Source organism: Rutilus rutilus (assembly GCF_951802725.1).
Source record: "Rutilus rutilus genome assembly, chromosome: 20".
In the NCBI taxonomy this organism is placed as follows: Eukaryota; Metazoa; Chordata; class Actinopteri; order Cypriniformes; family Leuciscidae; genus Rutilus; species Rutilus rutilus.
This window is the reverse complement of record NC_140225.1, coordinates 25,043,069-25,067,867: the sequence shown is the minus strand read 5'-3', so window position 1 is coordinate 25,067,867 and position 24,799 is coordinate 25,043,069. Positions and strand designations below refer to the sequence as shown.

Genomic DNA, 24,799 nt, shown 5'->3' with positions numbered 1-24,799 from the left:
TGATAACATTTTCCCACCGGTTAATCGACATGTGACACCGCTGAGGGCTTTTAAATCGCTAACTATAGTATACTAGTAAAATACAGATGTCCGCACAGACATTGATAATGGTGCGGAGTAGAGCGAGCATTTTCAATGTATTCCTATGGATGTAGGAATTAACTAAAACATTTTATTTATGTTTTTGTGTCCACTGTTCAACCGCAACCGCGTCACACACACATTCCAGAATTGCAATCTTGACATTCATTATAGCCCTAATACAATATAATAATAAAAATAGTCAACCTAACATAAACGAATTACACTGCTCTGTTTAAATAGTCAGTAGTACAATCTGTACCATTCACAGTAAGCAGAGCTCCACTGTGATGTTTCCAAGCACATTTTTGCGCGCGTGAAGAGGATGATTTTTTCCATCGATATTGGAACACGAGTGAAGTACAAAGCCTATAATAAAGAATAGTTTAGCATCCAAATACATCGCAAAAATTGAAACATTTTGATTCTAATGAGAGGGTTACGTGAGACCAACACTGCTTACTTTCGTTTTTATTTTTACATTAAATTTAAAGGATTTGTTGTGGAATATTTTGAGTGTATCATAAAATCAGAATAAGGTAATACAAGTAATATTTTCTGTCTTATAAATATATATATATATATATGTGTGTGTGTGTGTGTGTGTGTGTATATATATATATATATATAAATATAGCTGCGAGCAGCGATGGAGGGCCAAAGCCGGTGGCACCGCCATCCCCGGTGCCTTTAGGTAACTAAAGGCACCGGGGTGGCGGTGCCACCGGCTTGGGCCCGCAATCGCTGCTCGCAGCTATATTTTATTAGGGCCCAAGCCCTGAAAGGGCGAAGGCCCTATTGTTTTCGGTAGGATTATTTATTATTAGGGCCCAAGCCCTGAAAGGGCGAAGGCCCTATTGTTTTCGTTAGGATTATTATTATTATTATTATTATTATTATTATTGTTCAAGGGTTCGGGGGCTTTTGGGGCCTTTAACGTGCTCAAAAACTCATGAAACTTTGCACACAGGTCAGAAGCTGCGGCCATTAGGGCCGGGCTGAAGATGGTACCTGGGCGTGGCAGGGGGACTCGACAGCGCCCCCTTGAATGGGGTCCGAGTGCGGTCCGAAAACTTGGTCCATATACCAAACACTCTTGCATGAATTAATATGAAACTCGGTACACATATAGATCTTATTGGGCTGAACAACTTTCGTGCTCTAAGTTTTACGCCAGCCCAACAGGAAGTCGGCTATTATGAGTTGTTTGGAAAACGCATGCTGTGGAATTTGATGTACTCCTCCTAGGAAATCCATCCATTCGCCTCAAAACTCGGTGTGCATGAAGTCAAGACATTGAGGATTATAAATTGCGGACGGATTTTTGATATCTCGAACGGTTTGGCCAAGGCGAGGAAACGAATTTATGGCGAATAATGGGACACAGGAAGTGTATTATAAATTCTGCATACATTGACTGATCTTGATAAAACTTCAGCAGTGAGTTCGTGGTCAGAGGCCGATCACATTGATGTGACTATTGTGAGTCAAAGTTATAGCGCCACCAACTGGCAGCAGGAAGTGTGTCCCTTTCAAAATGCTTTGAAATCACCCTCTTATTTTTACCCGATTTGCTTCAAACTTTATGTGTATAATGTAAACACACGGCAGATGTAGACCTGTGAAAGAATTTTTGATATCTTTAATACTGTTGCCATGGCAACGCTTCAAACTTTAATATTCTTTTTTGATGCTTTTGAGACTCTTAACATACTTGAAATTGGATGAAACTCGACAGACACATCACATTTATTAGCCCGTAGACATGTGCAAAGTTTCAGAAATGGGCGTGGTGAGCGGCTCAGTAGCGCCACCTTTAGTCATAAATGGGGCGGTTAGTTTTATCAACAGCAACAAAACTTGGTATGTGTATTGTTCTCATCAAGACGGACAACTTTCTAATTGACATTAACCATCTCCGACCAACAGGAAGAGAGATATTTTGGTTTGAATGTGGATTTTCTGAAGAATTTTCTCTCCCTCTCTCTGTGTCTGTGTGTGTGTGAGGGGAGGGGGGATTTGACTATTGCTTTTATATTGTTAATCAAGGTTTCAGGGGCTTTTGGGGTCCTTAACGTGCTCAAAAACTCTTGAAACTTTGCACACAAGTCAGAACCCACGGCCATCAGGGCCGGGCTGAAGCTGGTACCCGGGCGTGGCTGGGGGGCTCAACAGCGCCCCCTTGAACGGGGTTCTAAAACTTGATCCATATATCAAACACACTCGCATGAATTAATATGAAACTCGGTACACATATAGATCTCATCGGGCCGAACAACTTTACCCCGGTCAAGTTTTACGCCAGCCCAACAGGAAGTCGGCTATTATGGGTTGTTTGGAAAACGCTTGCTGTGGAATGTGAAATACTCCTCCTAGAAAATTCACCGTGTCCCCTTCAAACTCGGTGTGCATGTAGTCAAGACTTTGAGGATGCTAAATTGCGGACGGATTTTTGATATCTCGAACGGTTTGGCTGTGGCGAGGAATCGAATTTATGGCGAGAAAAGAGAAACACGGAAGTGGAATAACTTCTGCATACATTAACTGATCTTGATGAAACTTCAGTAGTGTGTTCGTGGTAAGAGGCCGATCAGATGGATGTAGTTATTGTGAGTCAAAGTTATAGCGCCACCAACTGGCAGCAGGAAGTGTGTCACTTTCAACATGCTTTTGACAAAAGTGGGGGGGTTACTTTTAACTACAGTAAAGAAAAAATAGTTTGTATATTGTTCTCATCAAGCCGGACAACTTTCTAATTTACATTCAATAGCTCTGGCCATCAGGAAGTCAGATATTTTGGTCTGAATGTGAATTTTTTTGCAAAATCAGCCTCTGAATTTTTAGCCACTCCTCTTAAACTATTTATTTTATTCGTACCAAACTTTTTCAACATGATGAAAATACATTAAATATGCTAAATTGTGAATGGATAATAAATATCTCAAACGGTTTTGCTATGGCGAGGGATTAAAGTAAAAATCTTCTAAAAATGTAATTATATACCATTTATTTCTATATAAAAGTATACAAATATCACAACTAAACCCATTTTATTCTGTTTTTGCAATTCAAGAAGAATGAAAAAGTTATTTAGTTAGCTATTTAGTTAAAAAGTTAGCTATTTAGTGCTATTTGGTTCAACAAAAAAGCAAACATAGGGCTATACTGCCCTCTTGTGTCCAAAAGGACATCAAAATAGTATATAAAACTTTTTACCAGGTAGGCCAATATTGTATTTAAATATACATTTATTAGGTATGTGTCTGAGGATATTTTCCCACCGGTTAATCGACGTGTGACACGAGTGGGTGCTTTTAAATCGCTAATATAATAGTGAAAGAAAAATAATGATAATGTTGCACACACATGTGGGAAAGAATGATGCTTTTAAACAACACTAAACCGCCATTAGGTGTCGCCAGGCATCCATCTTAATAAGCGAGTCATTGATTCATTCGTTCAAACGATTCGTTCGAATGAGTCGATCATGATTAAGACAGATGTTTATGGATTGATCATTCAATCTTTGAGTCAACCGATTCGTTAAAAATGCTGAATCGTTCAGTTATGAGAAAACACGTGATGCGTGATGGTTCTGCCGTGATCTTTGTTTAACTATTTTCGCTGCTGAAACAGAACAAAAACAGTCAACATTGCATCTAAAATGTAAGTGACTTAATTGTAACTGTTTATTAACCTGTTGTATGAAATCTAGGGGTGGGAGAAAAAATTGATTCTTAGATGCATCGCGATGCGGACGTGGACGATTCTGAATCGATTCACAAATGTCAAAAAATCGATTCTCTAAAAAATTTTTTTTCTAATAACGTAATATTGACGGAAGGCAAAAGGCGGAACTCTAAGCGGACGTGCGTGCAGTCTGTGGCGCGCACATAACAGAGAAGTTTCTTCTGCTCACCAAGGCTGCATTTATTTGATTAAAAATACAAACAAAAACAGTAATATTGTAAAATAGTATTCCAATTTAAAACAGCTGCTTTCTATTTTAATATATTTTAAACTGTTATTTATTCCTGTGATCAAAGCTGAGTTTTCAGCATCATTACTCCAGTCGTCACTGTCACATGATCCTTCAGAAATTATTCTAATATGATGATTGATACTCAAGAAACATTCATTATTATTTTAAATGTCGAAAACAGTTGTGTACAGTCTTTGATGAATAGAAAGTTCAAAAGAACAGCATTTATCTGAAATCTAAAGCTTTTGTAATGTTAAACACTACCGCTCAAAAGTTTGTGGTTAGTAATAATAAAAATTTTATTTTTGGGGGAAAGAAATAAAATAAATCAGTACTTTTATTTATGAAGGATGAGTTAAACTGATCAACAGTTACAGTAAAGACATTTATAATGTTAAAAATATATATATTTGAAATATATGCTGTTCTTTTGAACTTAACATTCATCAAAGCATTTTGAAAAAAAAAAATCTGTACACAACTGTTTTCAACATTGAAAATAATAATGAATATTTATTGAGCATCAATCATCATATTAGTATGATTTCTGAAGGATCATGTGACACTGAAGACTGGAGTAATGATGCTGAAAACTCAACTTTGATCACAGAAATGAATTACTATGTAAAATATTTTAAAATTGAAAACAGCTGTTTTAAATTGGAATAATATTTCACAATATTACTGTTTTTGTTTGTATTTTTAATCAATAAATGCAGCCTTGGTGAGCAGAAGAGACTTCTCCTAAAAACATTAAAAATCTTACTGACCCCAAACTTTTGAACAATAATATATATGTATGTGTGTGTATGTGTGTATGTATGTATGTATATATATATATATATATATATATATATAAATATAGCTGCGAGCAGCGATGGAGGGCCAAAGCCGGCGGTACCGCCACCCCGGTGCCTTTAGGTAACTAAAGGCACCGGGGTTGCGGTGCCACCGGCTTGGGCCCGTAATCGCTGCTCGCAGCTATATTTATTATTTATTATTTTTCTGTCAACCTTTCGGGCACTTTTGGGGCTCTTATCATGCTCGAAAACTCTTGAAACTTTGCACACAGGTCAGAACCCGCGGCCATCAGGGCCGGGCTGAAGCTGGTACCCGGGCGTGGCAGGGGGGCTCAACAGCGCCCCCTTGAACAGGGTCCGAAAACTTGGTCCATAAATCAAACACGCTTGCATATAATAATATGAAACTCGGTACACATATAGATCTCATCGGGCCAAACAACTTTCGTACTTTTACTTTTTACGCCAGCCCAACAGGAAGTCGGCTATTATGGGTTGTTTGGAAAACGCATGCTGTGGAATTTGATGTACTCCTCCTAGGAAATTCATCCATTCGCCTCAAAACTCGGTGTGCATGAAGTCAAGACATTGAGGATGATAAATTGCGGACGGATTTTTGATATCTCGAACGGTTTGGCTGTGGCGAGGAAACGAATTTATGGCGAATAATGGGACACAGGAAGTGTATTATAACTTCTGCATACATTGACTGATCTTGATAAAACTTCAGCAGTGTGTTCATGGTCAGAGGCCGATCACATTGATGTGACTATTGTGAGTCAAAGTTATAGCGCCACCAACTGGCAGCAGGAAGTGTGTCACTTTCAAAATGCTTTGAAATCACCCTCTTATTTTTACCCGATTTGCTTCAAACTTTATGTGTATAATGTAAACACACGGCAGATGTAGACCTGTGAAAGGATTTTTGATATCTTTAATACTGTTGCCATGGCAACGCTTCAAACTTTAATATTCTTTTTTGATGCTTTTGAGACTCTTATCATACTTGAAATTGGATGAAACTCGACAGACACATCACATTTATTAGCCCGTAGACATGTGCAAAGTTTCAGAAACGGGCGTGGTGAGGGGCTCAGTAGCGCCACCTTTAGTCATAAGTGGGGCGGTTAGTTTTATCAACAGCAACAAAACTTGGTATGTGTATTGTTCTCATCAAGACGGACAACTTTCTAATTGACATTAACCATCTCCGACCAACAGGAAGAGAGATATTTTGGTTTGAATGTGGATTTTCTGAAGAATTTTCTCTCCCTCTCTCTGTGTCTGTGTGTGTGTGAGGGGAGGGGGGATTTGACTATTGCTTTTATATTGTTAATCAAGGTTTCAGGGGCTTTTGGGGTCCTTAACGTGCTCAAAAACTCTTGAAACTTTGCACACAGGTCAGAACCCACGGCCATCAGGGCCGGGCTGAAGCTGGTACCCGGGCGTGGCTGGGGGGCTCAACAGCGCCCCCTTGAACGGGGTTCTAAAACTTGATCCATATATCAAACACGCTCGCATGAATTAATATGAAACTCGGTACACATATAGATCTCATCGGGCCGAACAACTTTGCCCCGGTCAAGTTTTACGCCAGCCCAACAGGAAGTCGGCTATTATGGGTTGTTTGGAAAACGCTTGCTGTGGAATGTGAAATACTCCTCCTAGAAAATTCACCGTGTCCCCTTCAAACTCGGTGTGCATGAAGTCAAGACATTGAGGATGCTAAATTGCGGACGGATTTTTGATATCTCGAACGGTTTGGCTGTGGCGAGGAATCGAATTTATGGCGAGAAAAGAGAAACACGGAAGTGGAATAACTTCTGCATACATTAACTGATCTTGATGAAACTTCAGCAGTGTGTTCGTGGTAAGAGGCCGATCAGATGGATGTAGCTATTGTGAGTCAAAGTTATAGCGCCACCAACTGGCAGCAGGAAGTGTGTCACTTTCAACATGCTTTTGACAAAAGTGGGGGGGTTAGTTTTAACTACAGTTAAAAACAAAATAGTTTGAATATTGTTCTCATCAAGCCGGACAACTTTCTAATTTACATTCAATAGCTCTGGCCATTAGGAAGTCAGATATTTTGGTCTGAATGTGAATTTTTTTGCAAAATCAGCCTCTGAATTTTTAGCCACTCCTCTTAAACTATTTATTTTATTCGTACCAAACTTTTTCAACATGATGAAACTACATTAAATATGCTAAATTGTGAATGGATAATAAATATCTCAAACGGTTTTGCTATGGCGAGGGATTAAAGTAAAAATCTTCTAAAAATGTAATTATATACCATTTATTTCTATATAAAAGTATACAAATATCACAACTAAACCCATTTTATTCTGTTTTTGCAATTCAAGAAGAATGAAAAAGTTAAAAACAGGCTATTTAGTGCTATTTGGTTCAACAAAAAAGCAAACATAGGGCTATACTGCCCTCTTGTGTCCAAAAGGACATCAAAATAGTATATAAAACTTTTTACCAGGTAGGCCAATATTGTATTTAAATATACATTTATTAGGTATGTGTCTGAGGATATTTTCCCACCGGTTAATCGACGTGTGACACGAGTGGGTGCTTTTAAATCGCTAATATAAAAGTGAAAGTAAAAAAACGGACGTCCGCACGGACATTGATAATGGTGCACGTTGGAAAGAATGATACTTTTAAACATAACACTAAACCGCCATTAGGTGTCGCCAGGCGACCATCTTAATGAGCGAGTCATTGATTCATTCGTTCAAATGATTCGTTCCAATGACTGAGTCATTCATGATTGAGACAGATGTTTATGGATTGACCATTGAATCTTTGAGTCAAGCGATTCGTTTCAAAATGCTGAATCATTCAGTAATGAGAAAACAAGTTGCTGTGATCTTTGTTTAACTATTTTTGCTGCTGAAACAGAACAAAAACAGTCAATATTGCATCTAAAATGTAAGTGACTTAATTGTAACTGTTTATTAACCTGTTGTATGAAATCAATGTCACAGTTTCAATTGTGATTGTATTCAGGAAATAGTTGCCTACTCGTCAAGTGAGGTTGCTTAACTCTATCATATGTTATAAAATATATAAAAACTCCATATTTGTAATTTTTATAGTCAGTATGTTGTTAACTGGGTTGCTTTTTTGTGTGCTGCGCTCATTTGTTTACAATTCTCCTGGAGAAGCAGCATGAGCCTCAGCAGTGCAACCTTGTTACCATTGATCAGTAATACATTTATTATTAACTGATGATTGCAACTTAAAATGAATGTAATGAAATTAGAATAATCTCTCGTTTTAGTGATTCCCAAGTTATTTTTTTGTTATTGACGTTCTAATCAGGCTATACTCTGGTCGGGCAAGTAAAATTCTCTTTCAGGTAGGCCTATTGTATTTATATATAAATATATTAGGGATGTGACTGTGATAACATTTTCCCACCGGTTAATCGACGTGTGACACCACTAAGCGCTTTTAAATCGCTAACTATAGTATACTATATACTAGTAAAATACAGACGTCCGCACAGACATTGATAATGGTGCGGAGTAGAGCGAGCATTTTCAATTTATTCCTATGGATGTAGGAATTAACTAAAACATTTTATTTATGTTTTTGTGTCCACTGTTCAACCGCAACCGCGTCACACACACACACACATTCCAGAATTGCAATCTTGACATCGCAGCCTGTTCATTATGGCCCTAATACAATATAATAATAAAAATAGTCAACCTAACATAAACGAATTACACTGCTCTGTTTAAATAGTCAGTAGTACAATCTGTACCATTCACAGTAAGCAGAGCTCCACTGTGATGTTTCCAAGAACATTTTTGCGCGTGTGAAGAGGATGATTTTTTCCATCGATATTGGAACACGAGTGAAGTACAAAGCCTATAATAAAGAATAGTTTAGCATCCAAATACATCGCAAATATTGAAACATTTTGATTCTAATGAGAGGGTTACGTGAGACCAACACTGCTTACTTTCGTTTTTATTTTTACATTAAATTTAAAGGATTTGTTGTGGAATATTTTGGGTGTATCATAAAATCAGAATAAGGTAAGACAAGTAAAATTTTCTGTCTTATATTTATATATATATATACGTATATATATATAAGTATATATATATATATATATGTGTGTGTGTGCGTGTGTATATATATATATATATATATATATATATATATAGATAGCTAGATAGATAGATATAGATATAGATAGATAGATATTTATATACATATATATATATATATATATATACTTATATATATATATACGTATATATATATATAAATATAAGACAGAAAATTTTACTTGTCTTACCTTATTCTGTGTGTGTGTGTGTGTGTGTGTGTGTATATATATATATATATATAAATATAGCTGCGAGCAGCGATGGAGGGCCAAAGCCGGTGGCACCGCCATCCCCGGTGCCTTTAGGTAACTAAAGGCACCGGGGTGGCGGTGCCACCGGCTTGGGCCCGCAATCGCTGCTCGCAGCTATATTTATTATTATTATTATTATTTTGTCAACCTTTCGGGCACTTTTGGGGCTCTTAACATGCTCGAAAACTCTTGAAATTTTGCACACACGTCAGAACCCGCGGCCATCAGGTCCGGACTGAAGCTGGTACCCGGGCGTGGCAGGGGGGCTCGACAGCGCCCCCTGGAACGGGATCCGAACACGTGTCCATAAATCAAACACGCTTGCATGTAATAATATGAAACTCGGTACACATATAGATCTCATCGGGCCGAACAACTTTCGTGCTCTAAGTTTTACGCCAGCCAAACAGGAAGTTGGCTATTTAGCGTTGTTTGGAAACGCATGCTGTGGAATTTAATGTACTCCTCCTAGGGAATTCATCGATTCGCCTCCAAACTCGGTGTGCATGAAGGTAAGACATTGAGGATGCTAAATTGCGGACGGATTTTTGATATCTCGAACGGTTTGGCCGTGGCGAGGAAACAAATTTATGGCGAAAAAATGAAACAGGAAGTGTGTTATAACTTCTGCATACATTAACTGATCTTGATGAAACTTCAGCAGTGTGTTCGTGGTAAGAGGCCGATCACATGGATGTGACTATTGTGAGTCAAAGTTATAGCGCCACCAACTGGCAGCAGGAATATGTCACTTTCAAAATGCTTTGAAATCAGTATCTTATTTTTACCCGATTTGCTTCAAACTTTATGTGTACAATGTAGACACACGGCAGATGTAAACCTGTGAAAGGATTATTGATATCTTAGATACTGTTACCGTGGCAACGCATCAAACTTTAATATTCTTTTTTGATGCTTTTGAGACTCTTAACATACTTGAAATTGCATGAAACTCAACAGACACATCACATTTATTAGCCAGTAGACATGTGCAAAGTTTCAGAAACGGGCGTGGTGGAATGGGTCAGTAGCGCCACCTTTAGTCAAAAATGGGGGTTTAGTTTTTCCTAGAATCACAAAACTTGGTATGTGTATTGTTCTCATCAAGACGGACAACTTTCTAATTTACATGAACCATCTCCGACCAAGAGGAAGAGAGATATTTTGGTTTGAATGTGGATTTTCTGAAGAATTTTCTCTCCCTCTCTCTGTGTCTGTGTGTGTGTGAGGGGAGGGGGGGATTTGACTCTTGCTTTTATATTGTTAATCAAGGTTTCAGGGGCTTTTGGGGTCCTTAACGTGCTCAAAAACTCTTGAAACTTTGCACACAGGTCAAAACCCACGGCCATCAGGGCCGGGCTGAAGCTGGTACCCGGGCGTGGCTGGGGGGCTCAACAGCGCCCCCTTGAACGGGGTTCTAAAACTTGATCCATATATCAAACACGCTCGCATGAATTAATATGAAACTCGGTACACATATAGATCTCATCGGGCCGAACAACTTTACCCCGGTCAAGTTTTACGCCAGCCCAACAGGAAGTCGGCTATTATGGGTTGTTTGGAAAACGCTTGCTGTGGAATGTGAAATACTCCTCCTAGAAAATTCACCGTGTCCCCTTCAAACTCGGTGTGCATGTAGTCAAGACTTTGAGGATGCTAAATTGCGGACGGATTTTTGATATCTCGAACGGTTTGGCTGTGGCGAGGAATCGAATTTATGGCGAGAAAAGAGAAACACGGAAGTGGAATAACTTCTGCATACATTAACTGATCTTGATGAAACTTCAGCAGTGTGTTCGTGGTAAGAGGCCGATCAGATGGATGTAGCTATTGTAAGTCAAAGTTATAGCGCCACCAACTGGCAGCAGGAAGTGTGTCACTTTCAACATGCTTTAGACAAAAGTGGGGGGGTTAGTTTTAACTACAGTAAAGAAAAAATAGTTTTTATATTGTTCTCATCAAGCCGGACAACTTTCTAATTTACATTCAATAGCTCTGGCCATCAGGAAGTCAGATATTTTGGTCTGAATGTGAATTTTTTTGCAAAATCAGCCTCTGAATTTTTAGCCACTCCTCTTAAACTATTTATTTTATTCGTACCAAACTTTTTCAACATGATGAAACTACATTAAATATGCTAAGTTGTGAATGGATAATAAATATCTCAAACGGTTTTGCTATGGCGAAGGATTAATGTCCAAAAAGGAAACACTAAAAATCTTCTAAAAATGTAATTATATACCATTTATTTCTATATAAAAGTATACAAATATCACAACTAAACCCATTTTATTCTGTTTTTGCAATTCAAGAAGAATGAAAAAGTTAAAAACAGGCTATTTAGTGCTATTTGGTTCAACAAAAAAGCAAACATAGGGCTATACTGCCCTCTTGTGTCCAAAAGGACATCAAAATAGTATATAAAACTTTTTACCAGGTAGGCCAATATTGTATTTAAATATACATTTATTAGGTATGTGTCTGAGGATATTTTCCCACCGGTTAATCGACGTGTGACACGAGTGGGTGCTTTTAAATCGCTAATATAAAAGTGAAAGTAAAAAAACGGACGTCCGCACGGACATTGATAATGGTGCACGTTGGAAAGAATGATACTTTTAAACATAACACTAAACCGCCATTAGGTGTCGCCAGGCGACCATCTTAATGAGCGAGTCATTGATTCATTCGTTCAAATGATTCGTTCCAATGACTGAGTCATTCATGATTGAGACAGATGTTTATGGATTGACCATTGAATCTTTGAGTCAAGCGATTCGTTTCAAAATGCTGAATCATTCAGTAATGAGAAAACAAGTTGCTGTGATCTTTGTTTAACTATTTTTGCTGCTGAAACAGAACAAAAACAGTCAATATTGCATCTAAAATGTAAGTGACTTAATTGTAACTGTTTATTAACCTGTTGTTTGAAATCAATGTCACAGTTTCAATCGTGATTGTATTCAGGAAATAGTTGCCTACTCGTCAAGTGAGGTTGCTTAACTCTATCATATGTTATAAAATATATAAAAACTCCATATTTGTAATTTTTATAGTCAGTATGTTGTTAACTGGGTTGCTTTTTTGTGTGCTGCGCTCATTTGTTTACAATTCTCCTGGAGAAGCAGCATGAGCCTCAGCAGTGCAACCTTGTTACCATTGATCAGTAATACATTTATTATTAACTGATGATTGCAACTTAAAATGAATGTAATGAAATTAGAATAATCTCTCGTTTTAGTGATTCCCAAGTTATTTTTTTGTTATTGACGTTCTAATCAGGCTATACTCTGGTCGGGCAAGTAAAATTCTCTTTCAGGTAGGCCTATTGTATTTATATCTAAATATATTAGGGATGTGACTGTGATAACATTTTCCCACCGGTTAATCGACGTGTGACACCACTGAGCGCTTTTAAATCGCTAACTATAGTATACTAGCCTGGGTGCCAGCCCGAACCCCGCCCACAATATTTTTTGGTCGGGAAGTTCGGTCTGGACTCGCTCCGTTGAGGAGCTATTATGCCCGAACAAAAATTTTTCGGACCAATCAAATTGTCAGGGCGGGCTTTATACGATGATGGACAGATAAGCAACGGTAACGTCATCATCCACGTCATCAACGAGCGCTTGGGTTGAATTCAAATAGGCTTGTTTGAGATGAGCAAAATCTGCGCAGAATCGATCACCGGTGATCAGCGCGAGATGCATGCCGGTTAGAAATGTGTCCGAGTGCGGTCCGCCTTGCTCTGATGTCATGCTGACGTATGTCAAAAATCTCTCGCGAGCGCAAGGCACACCTGTCGGATTCTGCAGTCGAGCGCAGTTGCTCTCCACCGACTGCGCTGATCAAAAGCATGATGGGAAACGACTTGCTGACGACACAGCTTAATGTTCATTGGTTTAAACAACCGTGATGTATGTTCTCTTTTAAAATGTTTGATTTTAAAACTCTGATATCATGTTTTATGTATATGTGAATATTCCCAAACTATCTAACAGTGCGATCTCTATGGATTATGCAATGTATTTTTTATAAAAAATAAATAAAATAAAAAACATGTCTGTATTAAAGAAAAAAAGACTGATAAACATGTATTTGGAATGGAATTAAATAAGTAGGCTACTTTGGGTGTCTTGTTCATTATATTTATTTTCATATAAAAGCAACAGAACTTAAATTCCATCCAGTTTATTAGCAACACTGTGCACGAGCGTGAATCCCGCGAATCCCGCGATATCCATCTTTGATCTCACAGCTGTCAGATCCACTGCGAGAAGAGAGAACTGTCCGGCTTGCCTGCGCTTTTTTCACTCCTCCCCTCACTGCAGCCGCCTACTCTCGCCTACATTTCAGGCGAGGCGAGGCGCATCTCAAACAAGCCTAATGACTGCCGCTGAAGAATTGAGATTTCACGAGTTCACGCTTACAAATAAGTCAGATAGAATAAATGCATATTTGGCGTGCTGTCTGAGGAGAGGCTTCGGGCTCGGTATTCGGCCCGAACCCAAAGTACTCCCCCCGTATTCCTGGCTGTGGAAGAACAAGCCAAGAGTGAGTGCAGGGATGCTGAAAACTGTCATGTTAGGTGAGTTGACCGAGTGAATAAATATATGCTTTCCTCTCATGCTGATAGACGGTTGATTGGATTGATTATTTGAATGTGCTCCTCCTGAAATTTGTTTATAAAACATCATGTGTAGATTCCGCCATCGCGTCTGTTATAGAAGATATCGACAGCGCATTAATTTTAAAAGAGGAACAGAGAACCGCGATCGGAAACATGAATGAAAAACATACGTCACTTACCCCGTTGCTCTGATTGGTTGTAGGTCTACCCAATTGCGTGCAGAGGAATTTTTTTTCCTGGTTCGGTTGAAACACGCCCCATAATCAAAGCTCAATGGAGAAGTATCAGACTCACATTCTGACTAGAATTGAGTATGACGACGTCAGGCTAATAGTATACTATATACTAGTAAAATACAGACGTCCGCACAGACATTGATAATGGTGCGGAGTAGAGCGAGCATTTTCAATTTATTCCTATGGATGTAGGAATTAACTAAAACATTTTATTTATGTTTTTGTGTCCACTGTTCAACCGCAACCGCGTCACACACACACACACACATTCCAGAATTGCAATCTTGACATCGCAGCCTGTTCATTATAGCCCTAATACAATATAATAATAAAAATAGTCAACCTAACATAAACGAATTACACTGCTCTGTTTAAATAGTCAGTAGTACAATCTGTACCATTCACAGTAAGCAGAGCTCCACTGTGATGTTTCCAAGAACATTTTTGCGCGTGTGAAGAGGATGATTTTTTCCATCGATATTGGAACACGAGTGAAGTACAAAGCCTATAATAAAGAATAGTTTAGCATCCAAATACATCGCAAATATTGAAACATTTTGATTCTAATGAGAGGGTTACGTGAGACCAACACTGCTTACTTTCGTTTTTATTTTTACATTAAATTTAAAGGATTTGTTGTGGAATATTTTGGGTGTATCATAAAATCAGAATAAGGTAAGACAAGTAAAATTTTCTGTCTTATATTTATATATATATATATATACGTATATATATAAGTATATATATATATATATATATATATATATATATATATATATATATATATATATATATATATATATATATATATGTGTGTGTGTGTGTATATATATATATAGATATTTATATACATATATATATATATGTATATATATAGATATTTATATACATATATATATATATATATATATATATATATATGTGTGTGTGTGTGTGTGTGTGTGTGTATATATATATATATATATATATATAAATATAGCTGCGAGCAGCGATGGAGGGCCAAAGCCGGTGGCACCGCCATCCCCGGTGCCTTTAGGTAACTAAAGGCACCGGGGTGGCGGTGCCACCGGCTTGGGCCCGCAATCGCTGCTCGCAGCTATATTTATTATTATTATTGTTGTTCAAGGGTTCGGGGGCTTTTGGGGCCTTTAACGTGCTCAAAAACTCATGAAACTTTGCACGCAGGTCAGAACCCGCGGCCATTAGGGCCGGGCTGAAGCTGGTACCCGGGCGTGGCAGGGGGGCTCAACAGCGCCCCCTAGAACACAATCTTAAATCTTGGACACATACAAGAACGTATTAGTATGAAACTCGGTACACATATAGATCTCATCGGGCCGAACAACTTTCGCACTCTAAGTTATTAGCTCTGCCCAACAGGAAGTCAGCTATTATAGGTTGTTTGAAAAACGCATGCTGTGGAATTTAATGTACTCCTCCTAGGGAATTGATCCGATCCACACCAAACTCGGTCAGCATGAAGTCAAGACATTGAGGATGCTAAATTGCGGACGGATTTTTGATATCTCGAACGGTTTGGCCGTGGCGATGAAACGAATTTATAGCGAGAAAAGATAAACAGGAAGTGTGTTATAACTTCTGCATACATTAACTGATCTTGATGAAACTTCCGCAGTGTGTTCGTTGTAAGAGGCCGATCACATGGATGTGACTATTGTGAGTCAAAGTTATAGCGCCACCAACTGGCAGCAGGAAGTGTGTCACTTTCAAAATGCTTTGAAATCACCCTCTTATTTTTACCCGATTTGCTTCAAACTTTATGTGTATAATGTAGACACACGGCAGATGTAGACCTGTGAAAGGTTTATTGATATCTTAAATACTGTTGCCGTGGCAACGCATCAAACTTTAATATTCTTTTCAGATGCTTTTGAGACTCTTAACATACTTGAAATTGGATGAAACTCGACAGACACATCACATTTATTAGCCGGTAGACATGTGCAAAGTTTCAGAAACGGGCGTGGTGAGGGGCTCAGTAGCGCCACCTTTAGTCAAAAATGGGGGCTTAGTTTTAAGTAGAGTCACAAAAATCGTTATGTATATTGTTCTCATCAAGCCGGACAACTTTCTAATTTAGAGTCATAAGCTGTGACCAACAGGAAGTGAGATATTTTGGTTTGAATGTGATTTTTTGTAGAATTCTCTCCCTCTCTCTCTCTGCCTCTGCGTCTCTGTGTGTGTGAGGGGTGGGGGGATTTGTCTTTTGAGTGAGATTTGTTTAAAATTCCTGTTTTTCAAGGTTTCAGGGGCTTTTGGGGCCTTTAACGTGCTCAAAAACTCTTGAAACTTTGCACACAGGTCAGAACCCGCGGCCATCAGGGCCGGGCTGAAGCTGGTACCCGGGCGTGGCAGGGGGGCTCAACAGCGCCCCCTGGAACGGGATTTGAACACTTGTCCATAAATCAAACACACTTGCATGTAATGATATGAAACTCGGTACACATATAGATCACATTGGGCTGAACAACTTTCGTGCTCTAAGTTTTACGCCAGCCCAACAGGAAGTCGGCAATAATGGGTTGTTTGGAGAACGCTTGCTGTGGAATGCGAAGTACTCCTCCTAGAGAATTCATCCAATCCCCACCAAACTCGGTGTGCATGAAGTCAAGACATTGAGGATTCTAAATTGCGGACGGATTTTTGATATCTCGAACGGTTTGGCCGTGGCGAGGAAACGAATTTATGGCGAGAAAAGAGAAACACGAAGTGGTATAACTTCTGCATACATTAACGGATCTTGATGAAACTTCACCAGTGTGTTCGTGGTAAGAGGCCGATCACATGGATGTGACTATTGTGAGTCAAAGTTATAGCGCCACCAACTGGCAGCAGGAAGTGTGTCACTTTCAAAATGCTTTTGACAAAAGTGGGGGGGTTAGTTTTACCCACAGTTTTAAAAATCAGTACGTACATTGGTCTCATCGAGCCGGACAACTTTCTAATATACAGTTATTAGCTTCGACCAATAGGAAGTCAGATATTTTGGTTTGAATGTGGATTTATTTGCAAATTCAGCCTCTGCTTTTTACCCACTCCTGCTAAGTGTTTTTTTTTTATTCACACCAAACTTTTTTAACACGATGAAAATACATTAAAGATGCTAAATTGTGAACGGATATTAAATATTTAAAATGGTTTTGACATGGCGAGGGATTAAAATAATGTCAAAAAAGGAATCAGAAAACATCTCATATCTTCTTAAAATTTAATTATACACCATTTATTTTTATATAAAATTATACAAATATCAGAACTAAACCGAAACAGAACTAGTTTTGGGTTTATTCAGTTTTTTTCAATTCAAGAATTATGTACAAGTTTAAAATCAGCCAGAATGCGCTATTTAGTAAAAAAAAAAAAGTCATACATAGGGCTATACTGCCCTCTTGTGTTCAAAATCAGGTAGGCCCATTGTATATTGTATTTATATATAAATATAATAGCGATGTGACTGAGAATTTTTTCCCACTGGTTAATTGATGTGTGACACCGCGGCGGGGGCTTTTAAATCGCTAACTTAAAGGGATACTCCACTTTAAATGGAAAATTCTGTCATCATATACTCACCCTCATGTTGTTTCAATCCTTTATTAATTTCTTTCTTCTGCTGAACAGAAAGGAAGATATTTAGAAGAATGTCAGTAACCAGACAGTTTCTGGTCTCATTGACTTCCATAGTATACATTTTTTTCCTACTATGGAAGTCAATGGGATCAGAAACTGTCTGGTTACTGACATTCTCCTAAATATCTTCCTTTCTGTTCAGCAGAAGAAAGAAATTCATAAAGGATTAAAACAACATGAGGGTGAGAATATGGTGACAGAATTTTCATTTTAAAGTGGAGTATCCCTTTAAAAGCGAAAGTGAAATACGGTCGTCCAGTAGGAATGAACTAAAAAACATTCACTCTGTTCTGCTCGTTCCTCGCTGTAGACGCGTTATTGCCCATGCAGCCGTGAGCATTTTAGTTTCATTTAAAGGAGTCATAACCTGCAATTTTCACTTTTCCACGAGAATCAATGTATGTTATGATCGACTAACGATTATACACTGGCCGGGAAGCCGATATTTAAAAGTGAAGCGTTTGTTTACCTCAGGGTAAATAAACCAGCGCGCGTGCACGCCCACTCAAATACGAGATTTTGATTTCAGCTCCCTCTTGACGTCATGAGGTAGTAGGATATACCATATATGGACACCGCAGCAGGAAACCCCCCCTTCCCCTCTCCCCCTCATATTCAGTTCAGTCGGGAAAGATGGAGAAACCGAGTGCACACCGGACTTGCTCTGTGGTTGATTGCCATAAAAAACATGGAAATGTGTTTTATCTCCCAAAATCGGACGAAACTATCAGGGACCAGTGGATGAAATTCATTTTTAATGACGCTGTCCCAACAACCCTTTCAACTGGCGTGCAGAGCCATATAGAGCGTCCACGACAGCCAAAACATCGCATTGATCTCGCGAGACAATAATGCCTTCAGAAATAAGGGTAAAAGTAGGTCTGTGTTTATTTTTTTTCCACTTTTCTTTTTTAGAAGGGCCTGAAAGACTATAATACAGCAGTAGGTATCCAATGTAATACAAGGTTATGACTCCTTTAAAAAATAGCGCCATTTCGGGGGTGGGATTGCTTGAATGTTTTTTTACAAAAGCACAATGTTGTGTTTTATTGCGAGTGTACATAAATATAAGTAAACACAGTGCAGTTTAAATGATGTCCTGTATGAACAAACCGACGGAGTAGCCTATGTTTTTATGTTTCCACTGTTCGATCGCGTCCACGCCTCACACACACACACACTGTGCATTCCAGCATTGCAATCTTGACATCGCAGCCGGTTCATTACAGCCGTAATAAAATATAATAATAAATATAAATAGTCAACCTATTTGCAGCAAATGATAGTAGATTTTAGATCAATATATTTGTTTTCCTTACAATTTTAATTAACACTAACTTTATTCTCATCTGAATTATAAATAATTTATTTCTGTATAAAATAATACTACCATTAAAAAATACATTTGATTGTCTTTTTTAATCAATGGAGAATGTGTGACTTAAAAATAAACAGATTAGTGCTCGGTTTGAGGACAAGAAATGAAAACCAATGCAATATGATGAATGTCCAAAAACGTTCGCTCTTCTCTGCCCGTTCCTCGCCTCGCTATATATATATATATATATATATATATATTTATTTTTTGTTACATATATAATGTATATATATATATATATTTATTTTTTTTGTTACATTTTTATATATATATATATAAATATAGCTGCGAGCAGCGATGGAGGGCCCAAGCCGGTGACACCGCCACCCCGGTGGCTTTAGTGTAACTAAAGGCACCAGGGTGGCGGTGCCACCGGCTTGGGCCCGCAATCGCTGCTCGCAGCTATATTTATTATTGTTCTTCAAGGGTTCGGGGGCTTTTGGGGCCTTTAACGTGCTCAAAAACTCATGAAACTTTGCACGCAGGTCAGAACCCGCGGCCATTAGGGCCGGGCTGAAGCTGGTACCCGGGCGTGGCAGGGGGGCTCAACAGCGCCCCCTAGAACACAATCTTAAATCTTGGACACATACAAGAACGTATTAGTATGAAACTCGGTACACATATAGATCTCATCGGGCCGAACAACTTTCGCACTCTAAGTTATTAGCTCTGCCCAACAGGAAGTCAGCTATTATGGGTTGTTTGAAAAACGCATGCTGTGGAATTTAATGTACTCCTCCTAGGGAATTGATCCGATCCACACCAAACTCGGTCAGCATGAAGTCAAGACATTGAGGATGCTAAATTGCGGACGGATTTTTGATATCTCGAACGGTTTGGCCGTGGCGATGAAACGAATTTATAGCGAGAAAAGATAAACAGGAAGTGTGTTATAACTTCTGCATACATTAACTGATCTTGATGAAACTTCCGCAGTGTGTTCGTTGTAAGAGGCCGATCACATGGATGTGACTATTGTGAGTCAAAGTTATAGCGCCACCAACTGGCAGCAGGAAGTGTGTCACTTTCAAAATGCTTTGAAATCACCCTCTTATTTTTACCCGATTTGCTTCAAACTTTATGTGTATAATGTAAACACACGGCAGATGTAGACCTGTGAAAGGATTTTTGATATCTTTAATACTGTTGCCGTGGCAACGCTTCAAACTTTAATATTCTTTTTTGATGCTTTTGAGACTCTTAACATACTTGAAATTGGATGAAACTCGACAGACACATCACATTTATTAGCCAGTAGACATGTGCAAAGTTTCAGAAACGGGCGTGGTGAGGGGCTCAGTAGCGCCACCTTTAGTCATAAGTGGGGGGGTTAGTTTTATCAACAGCAACAAAACTTGGTATGTGTATTGTTCTCATCAAGACGGACAACTTTCTAATTGACATTAACTACCTCCGACCAACAGGAAGAGAGATATTTTGGTTTGAATGTGGATTTTCTGAAGAATTTTCTCTCCCTCTCTCTGTGTCTCTGTGTGTGAGAGGGGAGGGGGGATTTGTCTTTTGAGTGAGATTTGTTTAAAATTCCTGTTTTTCAAGGTTTCAGGGGCTTTTGGGGCCTTTAACGTGCTCGAAAACTCTTGAAACTTTGCACACAGGTCAGAACCCGCGGCCATCAGGGCCGGGCTGAAGCTGGTACCCGGGCGTGGCAGGGGGGCTCAACAGCGCCCCCTGGAATGGGATCCGAACACTTGTCCATAAATCAAACACACTTGCATGTAATGATATGAAACTCGGTACACATATAGATCACATCGGGCTGAACAACTTTCGTGCTCTAAGTTTTACGCCAGCCCAACAGGAAGTCGGCAATTATGGGTTGTTTGGAGAACGCTTGCTGTGGAATGCGAAGTACTCCTCCTAGAGAATTCATCCAATCCCCACCAAACTCGGTGTGCATGAAGTCAAGACATTGAGGATTCTAAATTGCGGACGGATTTTTGATATCTCGAACGGTTTGGCCGTGGCTAGGAAACGAATTTATGGCGAGAAAAGAGAAACACGAAGTGGTATAACTTCTGCATACATTAACGGATCTTGATGAAACTTCACCAGTGTGTTCGTGGTAAGAGGCCGATCAGATGGATGTGACTATTGTGAGTCAAAGTTATAGCGCCACCAACTGGCAGCAGGAAGTGTGTCACTTTCAAAATGCTTTTGACAAAAGTGGGGGGGTTAGTTTTACCCACAGTTTTAAAAATCAGGACGTACATTGGTCTCATCGAGCCGGACAACTTTCTAATATACAGTTATTAGCTTCGACCAATAGGAAGTCAGATATTTTGGTTTGAATGTGGATTTATTTGCAAATTCAGCCTCTGCTTTTTACCCACTCCTGCTAAGTGTTTTTTTTTTATTCACACCAAACTTTTTTAACACGATGAAAATACATTAAAGATGCTAAATTGTGAACGGATATTAAATATTTCAAACGGTTTTGACATGGCGAGGGATTAAAATAATGTCAAAAAAGGAATCAGAAAACATCTCATATATTCTTAAAATTTAATTATACACCATTTATTTTTATATAAAATTATACAAATATTAGAACTAAACCTATTTTATTCTGTTTTTGCAATTCAAGAAGTATGAAAAAGTTAAAAACAGGCTATTTAGTGCTATTTGTTTCAACAAAAAAGCAAACATAGGGCTATACTGCCCTCTTGTGTCCAAAAGGATATCAAAATAGTATATAAAACGTTTTACTAGGTAGGCCTATTGTATTTAAATATAAATTTATTAGGTATATGACTGTGAGGATATTTTCCCATCGGTTAAGCGACGTGTGACACGAGCGGGTGCTTTTAAATCGCTAATATAAAAGTGAAAGTAAAAAAACGGACGTCCGCACGGACATTGATAATGGTGCACGTTGGAAAGAATGATACTTTTAAACATAACACTAAACCGCCATTAGGTGTCGCCAGGCGACCATCTTAATGAGCGAGTCATTGATTCATTCGTTCAAACGATTCATTCCAATGACTGAGTCATTCATGATTGAGACAGATGTTTATGGATTGACCATTGAATCTTTGAGTCAAGCGATTCGTTTCAAAATGCTGAATCATTCAGTAATGAGAAAACAAGTTGCTGTGATCTTTGTTTAACTATTTTTGCTGCTGAAACAGAACAAAAACAGTCAATATTGCATCTAAATGTAAGTGACTTAATTGTAACTGTTTATTAACCTGTTGTATGAAATCAATGTCACAGTTTCAATCGTGATTGTATTCAGGAAATAGTTGCCTACTCGTCAAGTGAGGTTGCTTAACTCTATCATATGTTATAAAATATATAAAAACTCCATATTTGTAATTTTTATAGTCAGTATGTTGTTAACTGGGTTGCTTTTTTGTGTGCTGCGCTCATTTGTTTACAATTCTCCTGGAGAAGCAGCATGAGCCTCAGCAGTGCAACCTTGTTACCATTGATCAGTAATACATTTATTATTAACTGCTGATTGCAACTTAAAATGAATGTAATGAAATTAGAATAATCTCTCGTTTTAGTGATTCCCAAGTTATTTTTTTTGTTATTGACGTTCTAATCAGGCTATACTCTGGTCGGGCAAGTAAAATTCTCTTTCAGGTAGGCCTATTGTATTTATATATAAATATATTAGGGATGTGACTGTGATAAAATTTTCCCACCGGTTAATCGACATGTGACACCGCTGAGGGCTTTTAAATCGCTAACTATAGTATACTATATACTAGTAAAATACAGACGTCCGCACAGACATTGATAATGGTGCGGAGTAGAGCGAGCATTTTCAATGTATTCCTATGGATGTAGGAATTAACTAAAACATTTTATTTATGTTTTTGTGTCCACTGTTCAACCGCAACCGCGTCACACACACATTCCAGAATTGCAATCTTGACATTCATTATAGCCCTAATACAATATAATAATAAAAATAGTCAACCTAACATAAACGAATTACACTGCTCTGTTTAAATAGTCAGTAGTACAATCTGTACCATTCACAGTAAGCAGAGCTCCACTGTGATGTTTCCAAGAACATTTTTGCGCGTGTGAAGAGGATGATTTTTTCCATCGATATTGGAACACGAGTGAAGTACAAAGCCTATAATAAAGAATAGTTTAGCATCCAAATACATCGCAAAAATTGAAACATTTTGATTCTAATGAGAGGGTTACGTGAGACCAACACTGCTTACTTTCGTTTTTATTTTTACATTAAATTTAAAGGATTTGTTGTGGAATATTTTGAGTGTATCATAAAATCAGAATAAGGTAAGACAAGTAATATTTTCTGTCTTATAAATATATATATATATATAACGGGGTTGCGGTGCCACCGGCTTGGGCCCGTAATCGCTGCTCGCAGCTATATTTTTACATTATTTTCATGTCAATTAATCAAAACCAATTTTCATTTCCATCATTTGAAATAAATCAGTGTCATTCATTACTGTAACATGTCAAAAAAATTATTTGAAACCTGTATAGTATTTATACACAATAGTATTTGTTTTACTGCTTTAAATTCATGCTCATTTAAGTAAATATTATATTATAGTAATGTGTTAATGGAGAATAATGGCAGTTACTAAAAACATGTCTGAATACATTGCGGTAATTAGAATTTGGGGAGAAAATGTCCTTAATTTTCAATGAAATAATGCCATAATCCCAAACATCTTAATGTTCCTAAAATAGGCTTCATTTCCTTTAAGTACTGTACATAAACCTAATGGGTTTTGTGTCATGCAGGTGGAGTTTGGGGACTTTGAGCGCCCATTTTCTAGTACAAGTGGTTCAGGAGCTGCACAGACTAAGTCTAACCAGACACTCAAACAGGTTATAGAGCGTTTCTACCCGAAGCATTACAGACACACCTCCACTGAGGAACAAATGAGGTATTTATGCCTCCACTGAAACAAACTCAAAAATAAACACAAAGAATTTGTTTGGCTTACCAACTGAAACGGAAGCTTTCTCAGGCAGTTGCTGCAGAAACTCTCTACCCGCTGGGCATCTCTGAGGGGGCGGAGTTCATCAGAGTGCATACGAATCTACCTGACAGTGGCCCGGAAGTGGTCATTTTTTGGAGCCAAACTATTTGAGGCTGAGGTGAGTTAAGGCCCCTTCACACCAAGAACGATAAATATAAAGATAGCGATAAAGTTCTAAAAATCTTTCTAAATATAAAAGAATAGAAGAGTTCACACTTCAACTATAACAATAACAGCACAGAGAAACATTATTTTTTTTCCAACTGATTAACAATAAAAGCATTGACAGCCAATCAGATTCCACCCTGCTTTAAAGAGCTTGAGAATTTAAAGTGGCAGACGACAAAACTGCAGCACGCGCTTATAATAAACAGAGCAATATTGTGCTCTGATATAGTTATCTTTATAGTTTTCGTTCTTGGTGTGTACGGGCCTTTAGTCTCCTAAGACTAAAGGCGATGCATACAATTCTTTCAATATTATACTCAAAAAAGTGTAAATGCTGTGGCATTGTGTTTTAGTCATACTCTCTTTCTCCCTGTAGCCCGTAACTTCATCTCCACAGAAGAATGTGCGTGTTTGGCTGGCAGTACATGAAGATGGAGTCAGCATATTGGAGTTTAACTCTATAGTAAGTGAACATGTTCT

At 38.3% G+C, this 24,799-nt stretch overlaps 1 protein-coding gene across 1 annotated transcript in view; it reads left to right on the top strand.

Moving 5' to 3' along the window:
- The window catches only part of plekhh2 (pleckstrin homology domain containing, family H (with MyTH4 domain) member 2), a 106,594-nt gene that overhangs the window by 79,899 nt on the left and 1,896 nt on the right, over window positions 1-24,799 (top strand). Inside the window, exons 26-28 of the mRNA XM_084391156.1 lie at window positions 23,910-24,055; window positions 24,140-24,269; window positions 24,696-24,782. Coding sequence (XP_084247282.1) covers window positions 23,910-24,055; window positions 24,140-24,269; window positions 24,696-24,782 — 363 coding nt within the window. The remainder of the gene's footprint in view (window positions 1-23,909; window positions 24,056-24,139; window positions 24,270-24,695; window positions 24,783-24,799) is intronic.